Source organism: Littorina saxatilis, linkage group LG8 (genome assembly GCF_037325665.1).
Source record: "Littorina saxatilis isolate snail1 linkage group LG8, US_GU_Lsax_2.0, whole genome shotgun sequence".
Taxonomy (NCBI): domain Eukaryota; kingdom Metazoa; phylum Mollusca; class Gastropoda; order Littorinimorpha; family Littorinidae; genus Littorina; species Littorina saxatilis.
Window position 1 is genome coordinate 22,973,526 of NC_090252.1, and position 26,029 is coordinate 22,999,554.

The following is a 26,029-nucleotide window of genomic DNA, read 5'->3' on the forward strand; positions in this document are numbered from 1 at the left end:
TTTTGAACGAGAGCCGAGTTTGTGCGCGCTTTCGAATGTCCGGATGCGCAGTAGCGATGCACAGAAAAATAAGGGCTTTTTAAGGGCTTATTTTTTTAAGGGCTTATTTTTTTCAGGTCATAACAGAAATAAGGCCTTATTTCATTATGCCCTTATTTCCTTATGGCTGTAAATATTTAAGGCCTTATTTTAGAAGGCCTTAATTATGAAAAATAAGGGCTTATTTCCAGAAATAAGGCCTTATTTTTTTAAGGGCTTATTTTTTGGATTTTTGACCCTTTGTGCCAAGGATATGATAGCAAACAGGATGACGTGTACATCTCTCTTGATTCTGATCTGTTCGCAGAAACAATAGGCGAGATCAAGTCGTCAAAAGACTGAACATCTGAACATGACTCTCAGCGGCGACAATGGAAAGTGGCTGTGACACCGGTGTATCAACTTCCTTTTGGCCCCCTTGTTTAATAGGCTCGGTTAAACAAAACGAGAAAAAAAGAAAGAAAAAAAGCTAGAAAGGGTTAGACAGAACATCTGAACATGACTCTTGGCGGCGACAATGGAAACTGGCTGCGACACCGGTGTGTCAGCTTCAGTTTGGCCCCCTTGATAAATAATATGCTTGGTTTCAAAACAAAACGAGAGAGAAAAAAGGCAGAAGTAAAAACTATAAAGGTTTACTAAATGAAGATCTCAACATTGAAACTGGCTGTGACACCCGTGTCTCAAACACACACTCACACACACACACACACACACACACACACACACTCACACACACACAAACACACATACACACACGCACACACGCACATACACAAACAAACACACACACACACACACAAACACACATACACACACACACAAACACACACACACACACACACACACACACACACACACACACACACACACATACACACACACACACGCAAAAAAAGCTTAGTAAGTGGACCATTTATTAATAAATCATAAAAGCGTTCAACCGAAAGGGTGTTTGTACTGTATGTAAAAGCCTTGCGGTTTCTGTGATCAAAAACTGATTATACACTGACTTAGTAAATACAAGTATATGTGCCTTTTTGTTACTGTCTTATTGTATGTTCTAATAATGCTGACTTAAATGTGTGTTTTAAATCATTAACGTTGCGTCAAAAAAAAACTTTCTATTTGAATGCATTCAATTTAATTGACAATAAATTGTTGTCATTGTTATTATTTCATTTTTTCTTTTTCACTTTCATTACTTTATTGTCCCATCGCTGGGAAATTCGGGTCGCTTCCTTCAAGTGGAAAGCTAGAAGCAACAGAGTCGCGCTACCCAGGTGTCTGCTTGTGTTTAGTTGTAATCAGTCACCTGCACTTATGGTGGAATGACCGAGGTCTTTTACGTGCCACAGTGGTGATGTGACACGGGGGTGGAACATGGATACTGTCTCTGAGTCTGCACATAAAGTTGACCCGTGTCCGTCCCGGCCCGGATTCGAACCTGCCACCCTCGGATCACAAGTCCAGTGCTCTACCAACTGAGCTACCGGGCCCCTTTATTGTCTCAAAGGGGTTCAATTTTGACGGAACACCGTTTTTGTCGTCCGGCCACAGGAATGGAAATTTGCCTGTGACTTTTTCCTGAAAGACTATTGGTTTAACCTTATCTGTTGTTGCTGGGAATAAGGATATTTCTTCCTTGTTCTTTTTTTTTAAATTTCCGCCATTAAGAAGAGAATCTGGATTTCTAGCATATGATCGAGGCACGCAGATAGTCTGAGGAGGAATATCAGCAATGCAGTAACACCTCGCAAAATGCTTCTTTTTGTTTTGGTCTTGACCTTTCTCGCTCGAGGTAAGTAGAAAACCATATTGTTGTTGTTATGTAGATATTGGTTTTTTTAAGTTTTTTTTTTTTAAACTAGAATGCCAACAAACGCACAAAAGCTAGCTGACAAAGAAGCCAAAATAAACCAACATACAACCGACCAACCAACACACTAGTAATCAAATCAACCAGCAAACAAACAAACAATCGTGTCAAAAAACAACTACAATAAAAAGAACTGTTGTAACTGGAAAAGTTGCAAATAACGTTTCTGAAATAACAAGAATACTGAGACGGAAATGATTTATGGGAAAACAGTGTTACATATTTATCCAATTTTAGTGTTTATGAATTTGAGATTGGTTCGGTTTTGACAAAAAGAAGTTCTGCCCTCCTTCTCTTAGATTGTTCATGTCAACATTGTATCCATTGATTAATACATTGGTTTATTAATTTGTTGATCGGGTCTTGATTCTGCTTATGAGTCACAAGAACTAAATTACAACGTTAAATTTTAGAAATGTTACCTCTTTTTTTTAAATGATGCATTAACAACAGTGGTTTGCAACTTTACAGAACTGTAGTCAATGTATAGTTTAACAGAATTCCAAGAGAGATTCTGAGAGAGGGAGAGAGAGAGAGAGAGAGAGAGAGATAGAGAGAGAGAGAGAGAGAGAGAGAGAGAGAGAGAGAGAGAGAGAGAGAGAGAGAGAGAGAGAGAGAGAGAGAGAGAGAGAGAGAGAGAGAGAGAGAGCAGTATATTAGAGTTACCGGGTGTCCATGTTTGTGTACGTTGTAAGTTTAGATGCAGTTGTCAGAATCTTGATATTTTGTTGGTAGGAAAAAAATGGAGCTGTGCTTGAAAAAATAATCTGCTGGTATTGTGACACGAATACATTGAGTGACGAGGTTGATTTTCATTTTTGAATGTCTTCACTATTAGGTGATCGAATTAAGTTCATTCCTGAGAAAAAAACACTTTGATATCTGGCATTAAAACGGCTTTGTATGGCAATCTTTATTTTAGTATGATGATTGCTGACTCCTGATCGCTATGAAAGTTTCCAATTGCTGTTGAGTAATTACGGTTGTTGTCCTCCATGCCTCTAAATTGGTTACACGATATTAAACTTAAAACTATGTTCTTTTCTGTTCTGTCCTGTTCTTATTTAATTTTCTTTTACTTTCAATTTACTTTTTCTTCTTCTTCTTTTATTTCACAAAAAATCAGGTTCGCATGCCTTTGAGTGGAGAAGCGAGATCAACACTGGTATTACCATCTACCGCTGTTTGGGAGATGACGTCACCTTTCCGTGGAATTACGTCACAAGTAAAGACGAACACATCATCGCCGTTTTCTGGTATTCTGACAAGAATGGGACTTTTGCCTACTTCTTTGCGAATCGTTTCTTGACGTCATCAGACAGGGTGATTCACACCTCAAACGCTGGTATGACGTTAAGGGGTCTGACTGGGGATGACGTCGGCATTTTCGGCGTACACGTCAAAGTGTATGGAATATCTGAACTCTACACACAGAATGCGAGATTGGTTGTTGTAGGTAAGTTCTGCTATTTTCATTTGATTTTAATTACTTTATTTTATGTGATTAGAGAGAGAGAGAGAGAGAGAGAGAGAGAGAGAGAGAGAGAGAGAGAGAGAGAGAGAGAGAGAGAGAGAGAGGTTATGTGTATACGTGTGTGTGTGTCTGTGTGTGTCTGTGTAACGTGCATGTCTGTATCTTATTATCTGTGTTTGCGCGATGTTTTGCACACATTCTGACCTGTTCTTATCTCATTCATTAGAGTCTCCCGCAATTCAAAATGGCGAACTAGAGGTAACGGAGCACACCAAGGGGAACAACTCTGCAGATAACCAGACAACCTGCACTTCCAACGTACAGCTGAAGTGTGGCAAGTTTCTTGAGAAAGGAATACCCTCTGTTGCTGTATCGTGGACGGTCAGTTTCAACATTTCTGTTTTCTTCAGTTTTCTTTTTTTTCTGTTTATTTTTTATTATTTTTTTTTCATTTTTCTTTCTGTCCTTACTTTTTTTGCATTTCCTTTTTTTCCTTCTTTCTTTTCTGTCTTCCTTCCTTCCTTCCTTCCTTCCTTCCTTCCTTCCTTCCTTCCTTTCTTCCTTCCTTATTTTTCTTTCCAAGGTTTCCTGTCCGACAGTTCATTGCAGCGTCCTTCCCATCTTGAACACGCGGCCAGTACCGTGTAACTGGCCTTGAGACCGATCGATTCAAGGGGGGCAATCTCAGTCATCTGAAAGAGGGAAATCCAAACGCAATCCGCCTTGTTCGATTTTATGGGCTTGGACGATAGAGAAAAATAAGAAAAGCAAAAGCTGGAGTCCAGTCCAGCTGCTATCAAGAACGCAGAATTGATTTTTTCTGAGTTTTTTTTTTTATCCGTAAGCGCCATTTCTCATTTCGAATTTCTCATAACTGCTGGCGGCTGCAGTGAAACCAACAAAGGGGCCTCACTCTGGAAGAGTTTCCTGCTCCGATAAACATGGCGCTTACGGCTAAAAAAAACCTCAGAAAAAATCAATTCTGCGTTCTTGATAGCAGTTTCGTCCAGACTGGACTCCAGCTTTTGCTTTTCTTATTTTTCTCTATCGTCCAAGCCCATAAAATCGAACAAGGCGGATTGCGTTTGGATTTCCCTCTTTCAGATGACTGAGATTGCCCCCATTGAATCGATCGGTCTCAAGGCCAGTTACACGGAACTGGCCGCGTGTTCAAGATGCGTCCTTCCTTCCTTCTTTCTTTCTTATTTTTTTCTCTCCAGGGTTTCCTGTCCGGCAGTTCATTGCAGCGTCCTTCCTTCCTTCCTTCCTTCTTTCTTTCTTATTTTTTTTCCAAGGTTTCCTGTCCGACAGTTCATTGCAGCGTCCATCCTTCCTTCTTTCTTTCTTACTTTTCTTTGCAAGGTTTCCTGTCCGACAGTTCATTGCAGCGTCCTTCCTTCCTTCTTTCTTTCTTATTTTTTTTCCAAGGTTTCCTGTCCGACAGTTCATTGCAGCGTCCTTCCTTCCTTCCTTCTTTCTTTCTTATTTTTTTTCTCCAGGGTTTCCTGTCCGACAGTTCATTGCAGCGTCCTTCCTTCCTTCTTTCTTTCTTATTTTTCTTTCCAGGGTTTCCTGTCCGACAGTTCATGGGAGTGTTTCACGTTCACAAGCGTGTTGACGCAGAAACTGTTCAGCTTCGGTCGATATCTGCGGATACTTTGCACACTGTTACTCTCAATAATTGCAGGTTTTTGTTCCTGGAGTTTTAGATTCGAACTTGGAGCGATACGTGCAGCTGCTCGCTTTTTAAAACTTTCATTCAGCACATTGAGAGCGGAGTGGCGCAGTGGTTAGAGCGCTTGCCTCTCACGCTGGAGGTCGTGGTTCGTCCCCCACTCGGGGACAAATACAAATACCCGATTTTTCCGAGCGCTCTCCAGTCCACCCAGCTGGAAATGGGTACCTGACCCTATTCAGGGCCGGGGAAGGCAAAGGCAGCGAGGGAGAGGAGATGGGCACCGCCCTCATAAAAAGCTGGCCCCCAGAAAAGTGGAGATCTCTAACATCTCTCTCCCCTACGACCAGATGGTTATGGGAATACCTTTACCTTTACCTTTACCATTCAGCACTATATAAAACAGAGAATTCGTGAGGGTATTCTCAATTCTGAGTTATGTCATCCAACATCTTGCATCTGACTATATTCATACTCATAGTCAAGTATTTCCACTGATAGTCAACAAATTGTTTACGTTTTCTTTCTATTTTGATTTGTTTTGTATGTCATTCCATTTTATTCTACCTTGTAGGATCCAGACGGAAATCAACTGAACAGCACAGACTTCAACGATGGCTACTTTCTATTGGACCTTCCTCACAAACACAAGGGCGGTAACTATACATGCTCACTCGCTCTCGAACCGGAAGCTGTCAAATGTCTTGAGAGTGAAGTCCCTTTGCAACGGTCTGCTTCTTTTTTCTTGCAAACGGTCAAAACCCAGCTGGTCAAGCAAGGGTACGAGTTGAAGCTACAGAAAACAGAAATAGGTCAGTTGAAAGCAAGACTGTTGGATTTTGAAAACCACCTGCAGTCCAGCGGGCAAGAGCTACTGGAGGAGAGAGTGAATCTACTGGAATCAAGAACAGAAAATTTGACAGCAAGTTTTCAGCTCAATAACGTCTTGGGTAATAAAGAACAAGATGAAACAATGAAGGATGTTTGGCACCAGGTTTTGCAGCTAGAATCGGCTGACGAGAAACAGGGTAACAGAACTGATGACGTTTTCAACATGGTTTTGGATCTGAAGTCATCCCAGGAAACGCACAACGACCGAATCAATGACGTTCTCAACAATACTTTACAGCTGGAAACATCTGACCAAAAGCAAGATACAACAATTCATGACGTTTCAAACAAGGTCTCGCAGCTGACGTCATCTGAAGAAAGACAGGACCAAAGACTAGATGACGTGTCAAGTGATGTCTCGCGGCTGAAAGAAACTCAATTAGAACAAGCCAACAGAATTGATGGAGTTGTCGACGAGATTTCGCCGCTGAAGACAACCGATGAAACACACAATGACAGAATGAACGCTATGTTACAGACACTGACCACACTTCAGTCCGAGTTTGAAACAGAAATCAAAGAACTTAGGCAGGTCAACGAGAACCAGAAAACCACGATCGGGCAGTTACAGCAGAGACTGGACAATCTTGACCAAAGCCACAACGACGCGTCTTTGAAAAACGAAGCACGGTTTGACGATGTATGGAATGTACAGGAATCTCTCAACAAAACAATTCAAGAACAGGCTTCCTCCTGGGAAAAAAAGCTACAGGCGTCAGAAGTAAACCAGCAACAGAAAGTAGACTCTCTTTCCAACAACGTGGAATCCGCTGTACAGACACTGAATGCCACCTTGACTCATGAGCTGACTGAACAAGACGAGAGACTGCAGGGAAGCTTGGGCGCTGGGCAAAAGCAGTTAGCGGAGAGGTTGCAAGAAGCACGGCAAAGTGTTTCTGATCGTTTCAGACAACTTGAGGTTGAAGAAACGCACCACTATGAGGAACTAAAGCAGAAAACCCAAAGCCTTGAGCGGGAGCATGACAACTTGACAGAAGTCGTGGCCACTCTTCGTGACACGTTCTCATCGCGCTCTGAAACTTCGAAACAATTATTTTCCGATAAATTAGCTGAGATCGAAGCCAAGCAGAAGCAGAACCAAGTAGAAAGCGTTCAAATCACAGAGGACGTAGACACACGACTGAAAAATATCACAGCATTGCTTGAAGAGGTTCGCTTGACGACAACTTCAGAACTAGAGACACTGCAGACGAACATGTCCACGAAGCTCGAGGAGTTTGAAGTGAACCAGAAGAGGAGCACAGAGCAGCGCATTCAAGAAGACCTCTACCTGAAAACACAACTAAATAACTTGAAAGAAACGCTTTCCATGGCGAGGCAAACGTCAGCATCCAATTTGCAGACCTTGCACCAAAACATATCGACAAAATTGAGCGAGATGGAAGCCGTTCAGGAGCAGAACACGGGAGAAAGTCAGAACCTCAAAGCACAGTTCAACAGCTTGTCAAACCCGATCTCTACTCTTCAACAAGAGACTGGAAATCTTGAGATAGTTGTCACCAACCTAACAAGCCAACTTCAGCGTCAGAACAGAACAGTTGAGAAAATGAGAGACGCCATTGAATCTCGTTTGGTTTCTCAACAGACTAGTCTTGAAGAACTTCAAGAACATCAGAACCGTATGAAAGAAAACGTCACGGATGCCTTTAGGATCATGCAGTCGACACAAGAACGGTTTGAAACAGCGCTCCAGGCAGTAGACACAGAGCAAACCAACGCCACAAGATCCTTGACAGCAGAGCTATCCCTACTCAACAATGCTGTAGGAGATTTCGAACCGTCGGGAGATTCTGAAGTATCTTCGCTAACTTCACAGCTAACGGAACTTGAGCAGAACTTGAATTCGGTTCAACAAGAGTGTCTTAAAAATAAGGAAGCTATCGTGCCCAGAGTTGCCACTCTGGAAAGCCAACTGCAGACGACAAGGCTAAATCTGGGTCGTCAGGTCAATACAACGGCGACCACATCCACGCTAGTGACTTCACTGTCCAGTCAAGTGAGCAGTTTGCAGCAAAATCAGCAGAGCGTGTCGTCCGTCAGAACAGAGCTACAGGACTTTATTGACTTCAACAATAAACTGCGTGAGTAGCTAGCAACCTTTTTCTCTCTCTCTGAGAAACTAAAAACTTTAGACTTTGAGTAGTTTGATTGTGTTCTCGGACTTAGTGGGTATCGTCTGCTTCTCTTCTCAATGCAAAGGCAAAGTCTGTGAGTGGTCAGCTTTTCGCATACACTTACAGTAAGCACAACAAGCAATGCTTTTAAGACGGAAGCTCTCAAGGATTATTATTGCCATTTTCCGTGCATGTAGTGGCTGCAATTGTTTTAACATTCACCGAAATGCTCTCATTTTGCCACCTGGACCCCAACAAAGACGCCATTTTTTTTACCCCGCCGGTGCCCTGGGTTGCTGTGCACGAAAAAGCTGCACACCAGGTGGGAACCAACCGCAGAGTGAGATTGGTTGACTGGGAAATTGAGGTTTGTGATTTCAACCAATCTGAACTTGCGGCACGCTCTCATCCGGTTGGTAACTTTCTCCTGTGCATCAGCCCTGTTCTTCTATTTTCGCAACTTTCATCGGTTTAGTGATGCGACTCCTCTGTATGTTTCTACAGACCCTATACGGCTGGCAGGGTCTAGCTCCATCAGACAGGGCCGTGTGGAGATTCTGGTGGGGAAGGAATGGGGCACGGTCTGCGACGATAGCTGGGACAACAACGACGCCAAGGTCGTCTGCGCCATGCTCGGATTCTCAAGGTCAGTCAGTGTTGAGGTCAAGGTCAATTATGACAAGGTCACTTGCAGTTAACGCACGAATTTTGTTTTTGTACTCTATTCTAGTGCTATTGGTATCTAGTATTAAGGTACTCGAAGGTTCGTTGGTGTCCTGTTTAAAATCAGCACGGTCGTAGTATTTTGCCTCATATCAAAGCTGGTGAACTTGTTAAACCTTAAATAATTCTCTTTGTCATTTTCAGACTCAGAATTCGCGTATAAGATAGATAGATAGATAGATAATTTATTGCCAAGTGTACAATACATGAATGAACATAAAAAATACACGAGGAAAGCAGCTTGCTGTGTGATAAAAACAAAAATAAATAGCATTCATACATCACTGGCGCATAGCATCATACATACATGGGTAAGACAATTTGGTATCACAGTAACTAATACATACACTATACAGACATGGTGAGAACTATGAAACTCTACGAGCTATCGGAACCACAATAAAAGTACGCAGAATAAAATAGGATAAGGAAAAAACGATATCACCATAACATACCACGAGTGCTACATTCGTGTCGCCTTTCTCTCAGTTTAATTGGTCTGTTTGAATTATGTGTTTGTGGTAAGACGTCGGCCTCCTAATCGGGAGGTCGTGAGTTCGAATCCCGGTCGCTGCCGCCTGGTGGGTTAAGAGTGGATATTTTTCCGATCTCTCAGGTCACCTTATGTGCAGACCTGCTAGTGACTTAAACCCCCTTCGTGTGTACACGCACGCACAAGACCAAGTGCGCACGGAAAAGATCCTGTAATCCATGTCAGAGTTTGGTGGGTTATGGAAACACGAAAATACCCAGCATGCCTCCCCCGAAATCGGCGTATGCTGCCAGAATGGCGGGGTAAAAACGGTCATACACGTACAAATCCACTCGTGCTGAAAACATGAGTGAACGTGGGAGTCTACGCCCATGAACGAAGAAGAAGAAGAAGAAGAAGAAGAAGAAGAAGAAAAAGAAGAAGAAGAAGAAGAAGAAGAAGAAGAGTTATGTGTTCAAAATATCTTTCACTTGTCAGTTTAGTTTTTTTCCTTCAAAGAGACACTATTTGCCTGTTGGTTTCATCAGAGCTTTCAGGGATACACTGATATCCATGACAAATAAATCAGCGGCCACAAACAAACAAACGAACAAACAGCAATCCCCGGCGATCGTCGACGATCTTGGATAGTATTCATTTTTTGGGGTTTAACGGGACACTTTTCCCCGCGAAAACAGCTAGGGTCAACACATCAGATTTGGCCCGGCTTTTACATGGGGTGAGGCCATCTCCTCACTTGGTCACATACCAAAAATGAAGAGTCTGGGTGCTCTCTATGCATAGTGGGAATTGTTTTGGAATTAATTTTGTAAATGCCGCTAAATTCATCAATAATTATTCCACATCAAGCAGTCAAGGTGTTGGTTTCTGGTGTGTGACCAAGTGGAGGGATTGTCTCATTCCATGCAAAAGCCTTGTCGAGTCTGATAAGGTGAGCCGAACTGTATTTGTTATATGAAGTCTTATATCGCGCACGTAGCCTATCTCCAGACTCGGACTCAAGGCGCAGGGATTTATTTATGCCGTGTGAGATAGATTTTTTTATATTTTACACAATACATCACGCATTCACATCGGCCAGCAGATCGCAGCCATTTCGGCGCATATCCTACTTTTCACGGCCTATTATTCCAAGTCACACGGGTATTTTGGTGGACATTTTTGGCTCACGTAAGTGTAGCCTATGCGATCGTAACTTTGTCTGTCTGTGCGTGCGTGCGTGCGTCTGTGCGTGTGTATGTCTGTGGTAGAAACTCTAACATTTGAAGACGTCACATTACATTGACGTCACATTATGACGTAAGAGGGTCACGCGAAGGAAGTACTGAAAGTCTCGGTCATTATTATTTTGAGCGCGCCGAGACTAGTTGGCAGTCGTGTTCCTGTAAGTAGGCTACATGCAGACAGACAGATCTAGATCTAGTGTCTCGCTTTCTTGCACAGTTTCACCTATGCTCTTTCTCTGTGTGTGTGTGTGTGTGTGTGTGTGTGTGTATGTGTTTATGGTGGGATACCTCGACTCCCGCGTGAAATTTTGAGCTTTACTCCGACATGAAATTTTACCTCGACGTCGAAATAAAACAAGTCTTCAAAATCACTCAAAAATAACTATGGAGGCTTGAAATAAGGTTAAATACATATAAATAATTTAATTTGACTTTATTTTTACAATTTAGCAAAATGTCGAGAAAAAACACACTTTTAGTTACTTTTTGTGTTTTGTGTATGTCCGGATATAACACCAGTAACAATCCCTGTTCACACACACTTTTTTTTTTCGCAGTTTAAAACAATTTTTTTTTTTTAAATCATTGTCACACTGGAAAAAAAAAAAAAAAAAAAAAATTAAAATTTAAAAAAAAAAAAAATCATTGTAATTGTACACACTGCCAAAAAAAAAAAAAAAAAAAAAAAAAAAAATATATGACTAAGTGCCAAAAGGTGCGCACGAAAAGCGGACAAAGGGGCTAAAAAATAAAAGTTGACAAACACGACTGATATTGTGATTTTTGTTAAGACAACAGATGCTGGAACCCAATTACGAAAAGAAAAGATAAATTTACCCAAATGATTTTACAAATAACGATAATTTTGTTCGTTATATCATTCAAAACGGCACTGAGTCATAGCATTAAGGTTATCTCGCACGTTTTTAAAGCTAGGGCTTTGAAACTTGGCACACAACCAAAGTATAATGACCTCCAGGTATGGTGCACATCACACTAAACAACATTGAATTTCAAGGTCACAGCGAGGTTAAATTTCCTTTGCAAACTGGAAAATTGTCGTTGTCACGTCTTACATGTTTTAATACTAGATCAGTTAGACTTTACATACTTCACATACTTTCAGCATTTTTATAAAACCTCATTAAAAGTGACCTGCTTGTTAATCTTTGTCAAAGTTCAAGGTCACAGCGGGGTCACATCTGGTCCAAATGTGGAATATTTTCAATTTATTCAGCGCGTTTATAGCACGAGCTTTGAAAATACACACAGTTCTAGTGTATAATGTTCACACACGATTAAAGTCTGGTTGAAAAAGTCAAGGTCACAGCAGGGTCGCGTTGAGGTCAAACATATACATTTTTCAATGAGGTTTTCTCATATGTTTTTGAAGCTAGGGCCTTGAAACTTGGCACACTACGCAAGTTAAATTAAACCTCATCAAATTCCAAGGTCACAGTAAGGTTAAAGATCCTTTAAGGATATTTTCTAAAAAAGGTGACCGCCTGGTTAATGTTTGTCAAATTTCAAGGTCACAGCAGTGCCATCTGGCTTAAACTTTGAAAAATTGTCAATTTCTTCAACTAGTTTTATAGTGTTTGAAGTCATTCACACATGATGAAAGTCTGGTTGATAAAATCAAACGTCAAGGTCGCAGCGGGGTCGCATTGAAGTCAGACACATACAATTGTCATTTTCACGAACGCCTTTTAAGCAACACCTTTGAAACTTCACACATTCCAAAGTTTTGATGTTGTTTGGTTATAATCAAAGTGTGGTCAATTTCCATGATTGAGAGCATTCAGAGGGGTCAAGTTGAGGTCACACAAAAGAGATTAAATTGTCGACACAACAGATGAGACTGGCTACCACTGTTTATTTTAATACACTTTTATGCAAATTTTAAATTGTGTTCAACCATATACACCAAACTCACCCAAACTCCTGAAACATCCAAGAAAAGGAAAAATGTGTCCAAGCAAGGAAAAACGCCATTTCTTCAAAGGCTGGAATAACTACAGAGGCAGCCGCGTCATTACACACAATGCAATTACGTCATACATCATACATTTCTATGAGTCATGTTGAATGGAATGGTGGCATGTGCCTCTATTCTAGCTAACAACAAAGCTGAAAAAATGAATATTATCTGTTTGTTTTGTTTGTTTTACCCGTACGAGACCTTTCTGTGACCTTGACATGTGACAAGGATCTACCTTAACTTCTTTAAGTCGGAGTTGAGAGTTGTGTGATGTTTGAAGGCTCTCCCTTTAAAAAAAACTGAGATAATGATGCATTTTCGTGTTTTTGATTTGCCCATGTGACCTTGAGATTCGACAAAGGTCAACAAGACTTTAACCGTGTATGGGGGCTATTAAGCCCAAAAATGTGAACTTTCAAGGTTCTTGCTTTGAAAAACTCTGAGAAAAAGGTTATGTTTTTTTTTTTACCCACACGAGACCCTGCTATGACCTTCACATTTCTCAAGGATCAACCTTGAATTCTCCATGTTGAACAATCATTAAGCAAAAGCGTTGTTTGAAGTTTGAAGGTTCTAGCTTCAAAAATCTCTGAAAAAATATGTTTCATCCGTTTTCTGAACCACATGTGACCCAGCCGTGACCTTGAAATCTGACAAGGGTCAACAAGACTTTTACCATGCATGGGGGCGATTAAACCCCAAATGTGTGTGAAGTTTCAAGGTTTCAACTTAAAAAACGTCTGAGAAAAATATACATTTTCCTTTTTGGACAATGTGTTGCACGCAAGACAACACGACAAACGCTCGTGTTATCATTCTTTTACTTTAAGGTCGACTTGCGTGCCCGCTCTTTCGCTAATCTCAATTAAAATTCATCTTAGAAGTTCGGTTTTATTACGCTTTTAATTAAGAAGATTAAACTAAGACAACAAATAGTTAGTTTTACCCATTAAACTCGATAAGGTAGTGACATTTTATGTTGAACGCAAGAAGGTGTCGCACGCAAGATCTGAAAAAATGTTGACGACATAATTTCAACACTTGATAGCGCAATCGTGGTTCGTGATTTCTTCACAAATTTTGAACACAGAATGTGTCACGTGGTTCCGTAAATGAAGTAGATCTTTGTACATGTAAATTTTGTTTTTAAAAGAAAATAACCGTTAATTACCGAACATTTTGTCGCACGCAAGATATGACGAAATTTTCAAATCGTTTTCAAAAATGCTGTTCAAAAGTTCTGCAGTCTTTGCTGGATTACTTGAAAGACAGCAGTTTGATACACCGTTATCGCTTGACGTGTCGACATCAATTCCAGAGTTTTTGAAAAAGAAATTTAGTAAATATCTGCGATTGAAAAATGTATGCCGTGATGACGAATCATCTTGCGTGCGACACCTTAAAATTCGGTTATCGAAAAAAAAAAATTCTCTCGAGATTTAGATTTGACGTTTGGTCTCGTCTGTAAAGCGATGTTTCAGGCATTCAATCAAACTAAATGCAATTCATTTGTGCTTCTTGTTATTTTTCTGTGGCATATTCAAAACACGAGGTATCACGATGTCCTTTTTCAGATGGCCGGTTTTGGCGTTATTTTTGACTTTAAACAAAGATAACTTCAAAACCGTTCAAGTCAGACACACGAAATTATGTCCACTATCTCTTCGCACATTCATCCACACACACACCAATTTTCAGCAGACACACGTTTTTAGAAACATTTTTATTGTAAAACAAAGTCGTCTTCTGTTCTGTGAGCACCTTTTGGCACTTAGTCATATATAAAAAAATAAAGGATATCATTTATCAAAAAAGAATTTAAAAAAAAAAAATAAAAAAAAATTAAAAAAAAATAAAGGATATAAAAAAAATTCAAAATCGATCGTTAAATTTGTGCACAAGTTTACAAAACGTAACCCTAGCCCCATTTTGAATTATGGTACGAAGAAAGGTAAACATTATGACACTCGTTGCAAATGAAAAATATGGTTAAATCTAATGATTTTGTTCCTGTTATAATTATGTTCAGTGCGTGTTACATCAAATAAATATTGTAAGGCCTCCAAAAAAATATATAAATAAAAATTTTAAAAAAGCTAGACTTTTGAATTCCAACTAATTTTTTTGTCATTTTTTTGTTTCCTGACACATAATTATAGGCCAACCTGAGGTTCTGCATTTATGTGCTTGGGACCTCAATTCACAAAAATACTTTCTTAGAACTGCGAAAGAAAATAAATTTGATGTTGTGGTGAGAGAGGTTGTTTATTTTGTCATCCATTTTTCTTCAAATATCAGACATATATATACATGTAGATCACCACTCTGCCACTATGAGTATGATGTGATGGTTTTGTGTTTACCAGACACCAAAAATGTGAGTAACCTGTACTTTTGTTTTGAAAACAACAATTGCCTTTCATATGACAACACATTGCCTGTGTCTGCTACAGTGGAACACCCTCTTTAGACTTTATTTTGGAAAATAAGATCATAGAATTTATCAGGGCATATACATGTTCAGACATTGTCGACAAGGAAATCTGAACAAAGCAAGGGCTGAAATGGGATTAGGAAAGGGGGGAGGGGGGGGGGTGTCTGTAATAGGAAGGGGGCTGGAGGGGGAGGGGGGTCTAAAAGGGGTTCCACTGTAAATAGACGTGATTTCATACACGAGACAATGATTACAAATGCCAACAACTATTCCAGAATGGGAAGTTGAAAATAGTATCTTGGTAAGCTTGAATCCACTTGCCACAAATTCCTCGACATTATTCATCGTATTGTAACCGAAGCAACCTTGTAGCAACCATATCGATACCCGGCGGACATATTGACTTATTGTCGGAATTTGGAGTGAGACTTTTGATTCAAAACGAACACAATGAGATTAGGTTTAAAAACATTCCTATAAAATAAACTCTATGGCAGTGTTTAATCCCAAAAATGTTCACACCCCCCCCCCCCCCCCCCCCCCCCCCCCCACTCACTCTCTGTAGTTTGTTTGTTTGTTTATTTGTTGCTTAACGTCCAGCCGACTACACAGAGCCATATCAGGACGAGGAAGGGGGGGATGAAGGGGGCCACTTGTCAAGCGATTCCTGTTTACAAATGCACTAACCCATTACTTGTGTCCCAGCAGGCTTTAGTAAAACTAAATTAATACCTACTGGAAGATTACCAGTTTCCAGTATGTTAAAATAGGCTTAACCTATCTACTGCTGGACTTACATCAGAACACTAACAGATTAAACTATACATGAATCGCGAGACAAGCGGCAAGAGAAGAGATTTTTGGAAAAAATACAGGTGAATGAGCAAGAAGGCAGAAAAAAGAAAAGAATTCATGAAGAAAAAGAGAGCATGACAGGAAAGAGGAACCAAAAATCTACCTAACAGCAAACTAGAAAGCTCCTGCGGTTCCAAAAACAGGAGGGGCCTTTAATTTCATAACCGCAGTGCCCCACTGCGGGACTCTCTGTAGTCTGTCAGTGTCGTGCGTCATTATCAACATCCTCAAAGAGTCTAACTCAAGTCAAACCACAGGCAGAAGGTATCGTTCACTGGACCACTACTTTCATAGAAAGACTACAAGGTATGTCACTCAGTTTCGAGTCGTCTGTGTTCTTGGAGTCGCTTCCTGCGGACAATTTTTTTGTTCAAGACGGTTCGCCTCTTCCTACAGTCTGTGTAAGGTCAAATAAATACAGTTGAATGATTGTTTGAACTATATGTACCTTTAATTTTCAGCTGCCGTACGCTGCAGGTTGTTTCTTTTGACGAAGCAAAGATATATCTGTAAGGACACACTAAAAACCTCTCTGAAAAACCTTGATATTCAGTTCCAATAATGGCGTAGCAGAATCGCATGCGGAACGGGAATCCTGGCCCGGACAAGCTTATCAGTTATTTATGGACAGACTAGACATCCAAGCATACCATGAGTCTGCGGTCATCTTCCAAAACAAAGGACGAACAACATTTACAATGAAGGTAAATCTTCTGGTTGTTTATGTTGGAGCTACACATAGCTCATTGATTAACAACAATATGTGGAGACAAGTCTCACTGTATAATCATTGAGTGGCAAACATATGCTTGTGTATTTTATGAGTAGCACAATCCTGGTCAAAATTCAGTATGCTTCAGACAATGATGCTTATCATATTGAACTAGGAAGATAGTGACTTTGCTGGTCATCATTGACATTGATCTAAATTAACCAATCAGTGCTTTATAACCAATTTTAAACTAGAACATTTGGAATTAATGGCGTTTGATTCAGAGGAATTTCTATCAATTTCTTCTCAACATCGTCAATTACTTAAGTTTGTGTGTAAGATAACCATAATTTTATTGTTTTGCGATACTAACTCTCAATCACTGTAGTTTTATTTACTACGTTGTGTTGTGGTTTTTTTCAGTTATTATGTTCTAAACTTTGTTGCTTATTATTGTACTATCGTTTTAGAGTCACAGTTATTTTACAAATATTATCTTCTAGTTTTGGTTTTGTGCTCAGCTGTTAGAGTGCCTCGCATTTCTCCCTTAGGTTGTCTCCCCCTTTTTGTAAACTCATATTTTTTAATTAGCATCTTTGGTTATTTGGTACGTCTGGTCATCTTATAACGAAAATGTAATTGAACTGAAAAAAGAAATAATAACTTAGTTTCATATTTGAACATTTGGCAGTATGTTTCTTGTGAGTCAGATTAAGATCTCACCAGGAACCCAACCTTTACCCAGTTAATACTACACATTAAAATTTAAATGGAAAATTACGAAACACATAAAAACATGCAACTCAATACACACTGGCAGTACTTGTTATCTACAATCAATTCAGCCTCGTAGAATGATATACGGTATACGACACGTCCTTGAAACACATAGAACAGTTCTCAAGAAAAAACATTTGCAATTTCCAGTCTTTTTTGTGTTGCAGACATGCAGTGATCACCACCACATTGACCTCCGTCCTCGTCTTCATCTTCACTCTCCGACAAGTCAATGTCGTCCTCGTCCAAGCCATTTTCTATAATGATAAAGTTATGTAGGACACATGCTGAAAAAATTAACATTGGAACTTCACGGATGTTCGTCATCTCGAGATCCTTCAGTCTGCGGAATTTTCCTTTCAACAAACCAATAGCCCGCTCCACGTCAACTCTTGTCCTTGCCTGGGCTCTGTTGTAGGCAGTTTCCACAGGGGTCAGATGGCCGTTGTCGCGGAATGGAACCAGCAGGTACTTGCGGAGACTGAGGGTAGGCCGAGTCCCCGATCATATGGTACTCTGGAGGCAGCTTACTTGCGTCAGACTCCAACACTCCATGGAGATCTGAGTTGGGGAAAACTCGGCTGTCATGCACGGACCCAGTGTAACCCGTAAACACATCCAGAAAGAGGAGGTCTTTGTCGCATACAACCTGAAACAAGTCGCGTAAATCAATATAAAAATAATCTATCAGCCTGAAACTAAAAACCAACCACAACAGAGGCTACATGTATATATCCTAATGCTTCGCTAGCCTAAACCATAAGACTGAGCTGAGCACAGCTCCTCTGCAGAACATGTGAATGAGGTGCCTACTGTCCCATATAATTCATTTATCATTGAGTGCATTTTCAGCGTAACCATGACATGCATATATGAAATGATAAAGAACAATAAAAAAAATCATGTTTTTGAAGGGTAAACATCCCCATTATCACACCGAGGACTGTGTTCCGCCTTATTTCAGCCGGGCTCGTTGTTACTCCGTTTTCAGCCGGGCTCAGTGTCACGCAAACGAAAGTGTCTTCATAAAAACACAAACTATGACTTTCACACTGATTTAAGCTAAAATTGATGAATGTCAGTAGAAAGGGGAATAATTGTTTTCTTTGGTAGACAGCTAAAAACGTCTTTTGCTTACCTGGTTAATTGACAATAGCCGAATGGAAGGCATACATGCAGGTTTTTTAGTGAAAAATGAAGGTTCAACATAAATTTCTCTCAAAGATGGATTTGAACAACAAATATTCCTGTATTTTTACTATTTTGGGTAAAGCTATAATCATCTGTATCAATTGCGTGCTTCAATGCGTCCTCACTATGTCATAAGAAGCAATCAAAACAAGCAAGTGGTGTACGTTTTGTTCCGCGCTGGGCCTCCTGCATTTTTGTCTGCGTTCCGCACTGCCACTGGGCTTGCTTTTGTTCTGGGTGTCCAGCGCGGAACAAAACTCGCCTGACATGGGTTTTGGTTTTACTTTTCGTGCCTCAACGCCTTAAAGCAGGTTCGGGAAAATGCATCAGCATAACAGCAAGAAACTATAGAACAAACTTATGATACAGAAAAACCATAACATGATACCGTTGCTTATCATTTCTTGAGTTTGATCAGCTTTTTTGCCCAAAAAGCGACAACCTGCACGTATTTCAAGCCGATGGGGGTCACATAATAAACCTTGTCAGATAAAAATAACACCAATAGAGAGACAAATTACTTAGGTTAGTGCTAAAAACATCCGTTCCTGGAAATGAGGTTTTTTTAGAAGACATAGTTTGTACTTTAGTGCAGACACTGACATTTGCGTGACACCAAGCCCAGCTCAAAACGGAGTAACAACAAGCCCGGCTGAAATAAGGCGGAACACAGTCCCCGGTGTGATTATCCATGCTTAGTCAAGAAATGCTTGAACAAATTTTTAATAAATTTGATCAGAAAGTGCTGCCTCAACTTTCACTAAAAGCGGTATATGTTCTTTTTTTCTTTCTTTATTTGGTGTTTAACGTCGTTTTCAACCATTCAAGGTTATATCGCGACGGGGAAAAGGGGGGGGGGGGGGGGGGGAGGAAGATGGGATAGAGCCACCTGTCAATAGTTTCTTGTTCACAAAAGCACTAATCAAAAATTTGCTCCAGGGGCTTGCATAGTTGCAACGTAGTACAATATACCTTACTGGGAGAATGCAAGTTTCCAGTACAAAGGATTTAACATTTCTTACATACTGCTTGACTAAAATCTTTACAAAAATTGACTATATTCTATACAAGAAACACTTAACAAGGGTAAAAGGAGAAACAGAATCCGTTAGTCGCCTCTTACGACATGCTGGGGAGCATCGGGTAAATTCTTCCCCCTAACCCGCGGGGGGTAGCGGTATATGACATGTATAGATCTAACAACAGAAAAAGAAAAGTCAGAGAAACGAGGCGTAGGTACATTTTCATGATGGTTTTCTTGGAATTAATCCACACACCATCATAATTCAAACTTGTCTGAACTCCCAATATCGGTTTAAACATTTAATATTTCTCACGTAATCCATCACAGATACTGTCAGGCTTTTACACACAGTACAAACACCCTTTCATTGAAACACTCACCGCTTTAGAACATCCTAGGTGCTTACCGTAAAGAGCGAGCAATTTTCACACAAAAATTGTTTTGCATGGTTTATCTTACCCCGGAGCCATCGACATCGTGAACTCTGTTATTCCAGTTTCCCTTTTTGACAAAGCAGTCGTCAGGAATTTGAATGCGACTCGCTGTGAGCTTGTCTGCAATAGCACGTTATTATGTACCTCTGACTATGCACTAAACAAACGGCTGTGGTTCACAAGAACCCTCGCGATGACTTTTGACTATTCACAGGAACTGGCGAACCTTACGTGAACCTGCTTCTGGGCGTTCCTTATTTTAACTTCAAATACTTCGAGTTTTAATGATCTTGTCTTGATGAAAAAAATATTTATTTTATGATTTAAGAATGTTTGTGTAACACGCTGTCAATTTATTATTTTGATTTTAAAAGTTAGGTCTAGCGCCAAAACGCACCTCGGTCCGATTGTCTTGAAGACAATCCGCAACATTAAATCTTTGAAAATTACTCGTTCAGCCTCTTTACGTAAGGCACCTAGGATGTTCCCTTTGGTGAGCGTTCATAATGAAGGTTGTTTATACTGTGTGTAAAAGCCTGACAGTATCTGTGATGGTTTACGGGAGGCGCACTGTGCCGTTAAATACTTGTCTTTAAATCCAAAGATTCAAATAGTGACTTAAAATTACAGTAGATTCCAATTATGAAATGACACTGCCAGTGTTACTCCAGTATTTCAATAGGGAATAAATACACAGGCACCATAATGGTCAGGTCCTCCAACCTTTCAGTTCTGCCAACGTTAACAATCCACGTATCTGAAACAGAAAGTGATCAAATCTGTTACCTGGAGATGCATCGCTGGGAAACCTTTACGGCAGATGTACGCATCCCTGGTTCCTGGTATCTTTATGTAGGTCCCATCAATCGCTCCAACTACGCCCGGGAAACCAGCTCTGGCTGCCCATTTCCCAGCTAATCGAGCCAGGTCACATTTTGGTGGCCACTGGATGACATCTCCTGTAAAGAACAGAAAATTGCATTAAAATATGCTGATCACAGTGTTCATTTTATTCAAAATCATCTGACAGTTTACCCATGTCTGTACTATTTACAATTAAAGTTACAGGTCTCCCAGTCCCAGCCACACGCCGGGGAAAGTGTTACGACAGAAAAAATCGCCGTTTGTTACGATAGCATTCTGCAGTCCCATAGTCAGCAAGGTTTCGAGCCCGAAAGGTGTGTAACTTCCAAACTAATAATTATTGCGGCGTAATTATCGAAGCCAGCAAAAGATTAACATGTTATCGATTTAATTTTTGAGGCTTCTGTTTTAGATTTGTGACAGCGTCGTATTTGCTGAAATTGTTCGATTTGGGGATTTCTTTTTAAATGGTGGAGATTACAAGAGGCTTGAAGCAACAACGGTCATTCGATCAGGTAATGTGATGTATCATAACTGAAATGCATCAATAGCAGTGTCCCAATATGCAAGTGTGTTTGTGTCATCGGCTGAGGAAAAGAGCATGTGTATTTTTTTGGTACGCGTCGCCGTGCTAGCAGTTACGACTGCCAGCGATGCATTGATACGGCCGCCCCACTTTTCTGTTACGACCGCCGACTGTTTCGGCTACGGCAGCCGGCACTCATTTTATTCGTTTAATAATGTTATTGCCAAAGTTTCTGACAGTTTGCAAACAAATATGAACGGGTTTCACTGCACATCGGTTGTGCACCGTCGTGTTATCAGGAATTTTGATTCCCTGCCCTCTTTTATTTAATATCGCATTCGTCACAGTTTATATCTAGAGTTGTTCTACTTCCAGTTAAGCGTGCACATAGTTTCAACGGGCATGTACATGACAAGTTCAAATGTCAATTGTCAAAAGCAGTCGCTGAAAATCCAACTCGGTCTAAAAGACGGACACAAAGGAATCCCACTCACCAATTACTCGGGTGAGTCAGGGGGGAGATTGGGGTGGGGTGGGGGTTGGTTGATAACTAGGAGTCAAATTCAGATTAAAAAAAAAGATTTGAACTGGGTATGCATTACTGTTAATATTTTTGAAGAAAAAAAATGCCTCTCTACAAAACTTTGATTGTAATTAGTTACCTTGATGCGTCTATGAGTATGAGACACTGAAACGCCTAAATATCTTTCTTACCTGCACAATCTGTATATCCAGGACTTTCCCCAGTCCCTGTTCGATGAGAGTGTATGTGCCATATTTGGCACAGTGTCCTGGGCTATCTGACCGCCCATCACCAATCAGCTCTAGACTTCCTCTCTCGTCCTGAAGCTGCGAGATGAGCTCTGACTGCTCCCGTTTCCATTTTCTTTCCACTGTAGGAAAAATGAAGTGCCGCTGATGCCAGAAGAACGTGCTCTCCAAAATGTAACGCACATTGTGCAGGTAAAACAGCCGGAGAATTTTTGTCGGGCTGCAGCCAGAGAGCACAACAGCTGATGACAGGAGCAGGTTCCCGCAGGGCATCTGCTTTATGTACGGTTGGCTGGTCCACTCTCTGAAGAAACAGCACTTGGAGCAGTCTTGTCGGACGTGGATGCAAGATCCCACTGTCTTCGATATGAAGGCCTTCGCAGGGTGAGAGCATCGAGGACAACTCTCTAACAGCTGCATCAAGTTTGCCTGGAAGACAATGTACTTGTCTTCCAGGTCGGGGCTGGGTCTCGGCTCAGGAGCATTCCTAAAACACACAGGTTATACACTTTCTTAGCACATAAAGGGTTACTATGGAAACTACATGTGCCATACACAAGCACAAATTCACTGCTAGTGCTATGGATATAATTACTACATGTTATACATGTCGCAATGACAGTGAAATCCAGTATAAAAAAAATTTTAAGATGAAATCAGCTTCTTACTTGTGATGAGAAATTAAGCTAAATAATGTCACAACAAAAATTTTTGACATGTTTATGGTGTTTTTCACCCATTTAATAGACAAAAAAGGGTTATGGCCAGTGAGATAGAGACCAGAGAGAGAAAGACAAAAACAAAGGACACAATGATAGCAGCTAAAAAATAGCTGACTGTCACCCAAAGTAACCCTTGACTTCTGTCTTACTTTTTAAAATGTAGAGAATCTATGTCTATTGAAAACTTACAAGAACTGCGGATCTTCTGGTTCACCTCCATCCTCGTCAGCAGGCTCGTCCTCTTCCGCAGCTGCAGCGCGCTGTCGTTCGCCTTTTCGTTCTTCCTTCCCCACACTCTCATCTGTTCCTACACTTTAGGGTTAGAACCGCATTGCGTTTTGAGGTGGGGCGTTGATCAGATTGCATTGGACGCTGACATCCTTGGTTTCGGCAATGGCAGAAACATCTGAAGAACAAATGACATTGCAGATTGCTGATAATTGATAATTACAAAACAATGTGACAGCAGTAGCCGCGCTCTGGGAATCGCTGCGCTGCACAACGCGCCGCGCTCAGTGAATCGCCGCGCTCTGGGAATCGCTTGCCATTTTATAATCCCTGATTTACTTTTATCTTCTTTAACCAAAGTTCACCTCGCCTACACTGATCAATTCTAACAAACATATTATATCACATATGTTCTGAAAAAGAGTGGCACTGGCACAAATTGACAAAACATATATATCATATGGGGATCTAAATCAATCCAAAGCCGAACATCTGGGGATGGGACAATGTGATACTGAACAGCTGACTGGCATGGTGACTTGTAAGTTGTTTGAATCTGATGCCTGTGCATGGATAAACTGATTTGCAGAAAATGTTCCTTACAAGTTACATGAATGTATCACTTCTACTGATCTAGATGAAAACTGTATTTCCTGTCACTCACTCACTGTGTCAGGTCACTCCCCAGAGGAAAGTTATTCATCTAAAGTTTGAAAAAAATTAGAGTAGACTTACTCGTGTTGCGAAAAAAAAAAGTAGGTCTGAGAGAGCATTTTTGGAACAAACAGTGTAGAGTCAATATAGGGGGGACAGAGGACAGAGGAAATTATAAGGCGACATCTTGAGTTCAACCTACCTCGCAGTTCGTCGACGACACACGGTCTTCGAGTCACTTTCAAAGTGACTTTTGAGTTTTGTTTCTCCTTGGGTGCCCCGACATTTTTGACGCAGAGCTTTCTTCTTCTTCTTCTTCTTTCTATGTGGACTGGGTTCATCCGAACGTCTGTAGTCCAGCGGCGGAGTACTGAGTAATTGGTTACTGGTGGTGGGTTACTTTGCTGGACGAATGGTCGGTACTGCTCCGGTTTTAAGTTTAAGAGTGTTTGAAAATCCCATTTTCCACTTTATGTGATTGACAAATAAAAGTTGTCCTCTTCAAAGTTCGAAGTGTGCACACAGGTCGCGGTGTTGCCTTTCCGGCTTTCGACGTCACAAAAGCTGTCTGACTAATTACCACGCGACCGCACGCGACCACACGCGACCTTGCACTACCTTGCGCGACCTCAAACTAAAGCATGTACATGTAATATTTTATATATATATAGTATCTTCACAACATTATCTGATTTTATACCAAGTTTTAAGTCAAAGAAATTATCAAAACTTGACTAAATGTAAAAAATAACGGAGCGACCCGAACTTCCCAGCGATGGGACAAAGCCTGAAATGGAAACTGGTGAAAATGAAAATGAAATGATTTTTTTTTTTGAAAGCTAGAGGAATAGTTATAGGTTATTTTCACCAATCTGAATTAATCAAATTAGCCTTTACCTTTTATGTTCTCAGTTGAGTTGATGGTGGTCAATATTTATTATTAGGCGACACACACGTACTCAATCATCAATTTTGTACATCAACGCCAACAGTGCATGTTGTTGTCCAAAAATAAAAGATTTGCACTCAGTCCTAAAACTGAATGGTAGTTCAAAGTTAAAGGGGTATTGACCAAAGTGCTTTTGAGGAACAATAAAATACTCCCCCAAAAATAAACACGAAACAAAAACACCCCACACAAATAAAGAAAGAAGCAAAACAGATTTACAAGGACATTAACTTATGTTCATGGTTTGCTGTTTTTATTTTATTGTGTTTAAAAGCATGCTGATACCGGGATGCAGTATACGTTAAAATGTAAATGCTGAATATTTAAATGTGAACCAGAAAAGATGCATTTCTTTTAACTTAATGGCGCCGTTAAAAACAAAAACTAATTTCTTGGTTACAAAAGCAAATGAACCTTAGTAGTCGATAGTGTAGTACTATTTGTCACTTTATTAGAGGTTGGTTGACTGAGTTACCGACTTCTCCGCTTTAATTCCTTTCAGTTTCAGTTTTCTCTTCACACTTTTCGTTTTCATGCGATACGTACGTGTAACATTTTTCCCGGCCTCGCACATGATGGACAGCATTCATTGGAGCGATATGTTTTCACCGCCGGGTTTTCACAAAATTGTTTTTCATGCCACGCTATTATCGATTACCTCAAAATAAAACAAGTCGCGTAAGGCGAAAATACAACATTTAGTCAAGCTGTCGAACTCACAGAAAGAAGCTGAACGCAATGCAATTTTTCAGCAAGACCGTATACTCGTAACATCGTCAGTCCACCGCTCGTTGCAAAGGCAGTGAAATTGACAAGAAGAGCGGGGTAGTAGTTGCGCTAAGAAGTATAGCACGCTTTTCTGTACCTCTCTTCGTTTTAACTTTCTGAGCGTGTTTTAATCCAAACATATATCTATAAGTTTTTGGAATCAGGAACCGACAAGGAATAAACTGAAAGTGTTTTTAAATTGATTTCGAAAATTTAATTTTGATAATAATTTTTATATATTTAATTTTCAGAGCTTGTTTTTAATCCAAATATAACATATTTATATGTTTTTGGAATCAGAAAGTGATGAAGAATAAGATGAATGTAAATTTGGATCGTTTTATATAAAAAATATTTTTTTAACAATTTTCAGATTTTTAATGACCAAAGTCATTAATTAATTTTCAAGCCACCAAGCTGAAATGCAATACCGAAGTCTGTACCAATACTCTCTCTGTGCCTCATTGTGCTTCTCTCTCTCCCCCCCCCCCCTCCCTCTCTCTCTCTCTAGAGCTCTCTTCTCTCTCTCTAGAGCTCTCTCGCCCTATATGCCTCTCTCTCTCTCTCCCTCTCTCTCTGAATGTTTGTGCCCCTCTCTCTCTCT

At 40.4% G+C, this 26,029-nt stretch overlaps 1 protein-coding gene and 1 long non-coding RNA gene across 2 annotated transcripts in view; one reads left to right on the forward strand and one right to left on the reverse strand.

Moving 5' to 3' along the window:
• The first annotated feature begins 1,571 nt into the window (after positions 1-1,571).
• Positions 1,572-26,029, forward strand: part of LOC138973066 (putative leucine-rich repeat-containing protein DDB_G0290503) — a 43,404-nt gene continuing 18,946 nt past the window's right edge. The window contains exons 1-5 of the mRNA XM_070345722.1: positions 1,572-1,840; positions 3,045-3,374; positions 3,619-3,773; positions 5,642-8,060; positions 8,598-8,739. Coding sequence (XP_070201823.1) covers positions 1,801-1,840; positions 3,045-3,374; positions 3,619-3,773; positions 5,642-8,060; positions 8,598-8,739 — 3,086 coding nt within the window. The 5' untranslated portion in view covers positions 1,572-1,800. The remainder of the gene's footprint in view (positions 1,841-3,044; positions 3,375-3,618; positions 3,774-5,641; positions 8,061-8,597; positions 8,740-26,029) is intronic.
• On the reverse strand, positions 14,988-24,314 carry LOC138973063 (uncharacterized). The gene is made up of 5 exons (XR_011457878.1): positions 23,911-24,314; positions 23,016-23,232; positions 22,048-22,591; positions 20,730-20,902; positions 14,988-17,943 (listed from the first exon to the last, which is right to left on the reverse strand). It is a non-coding gene; the product is annotated as an uncharacterized lncRNA (long non-coding RNA).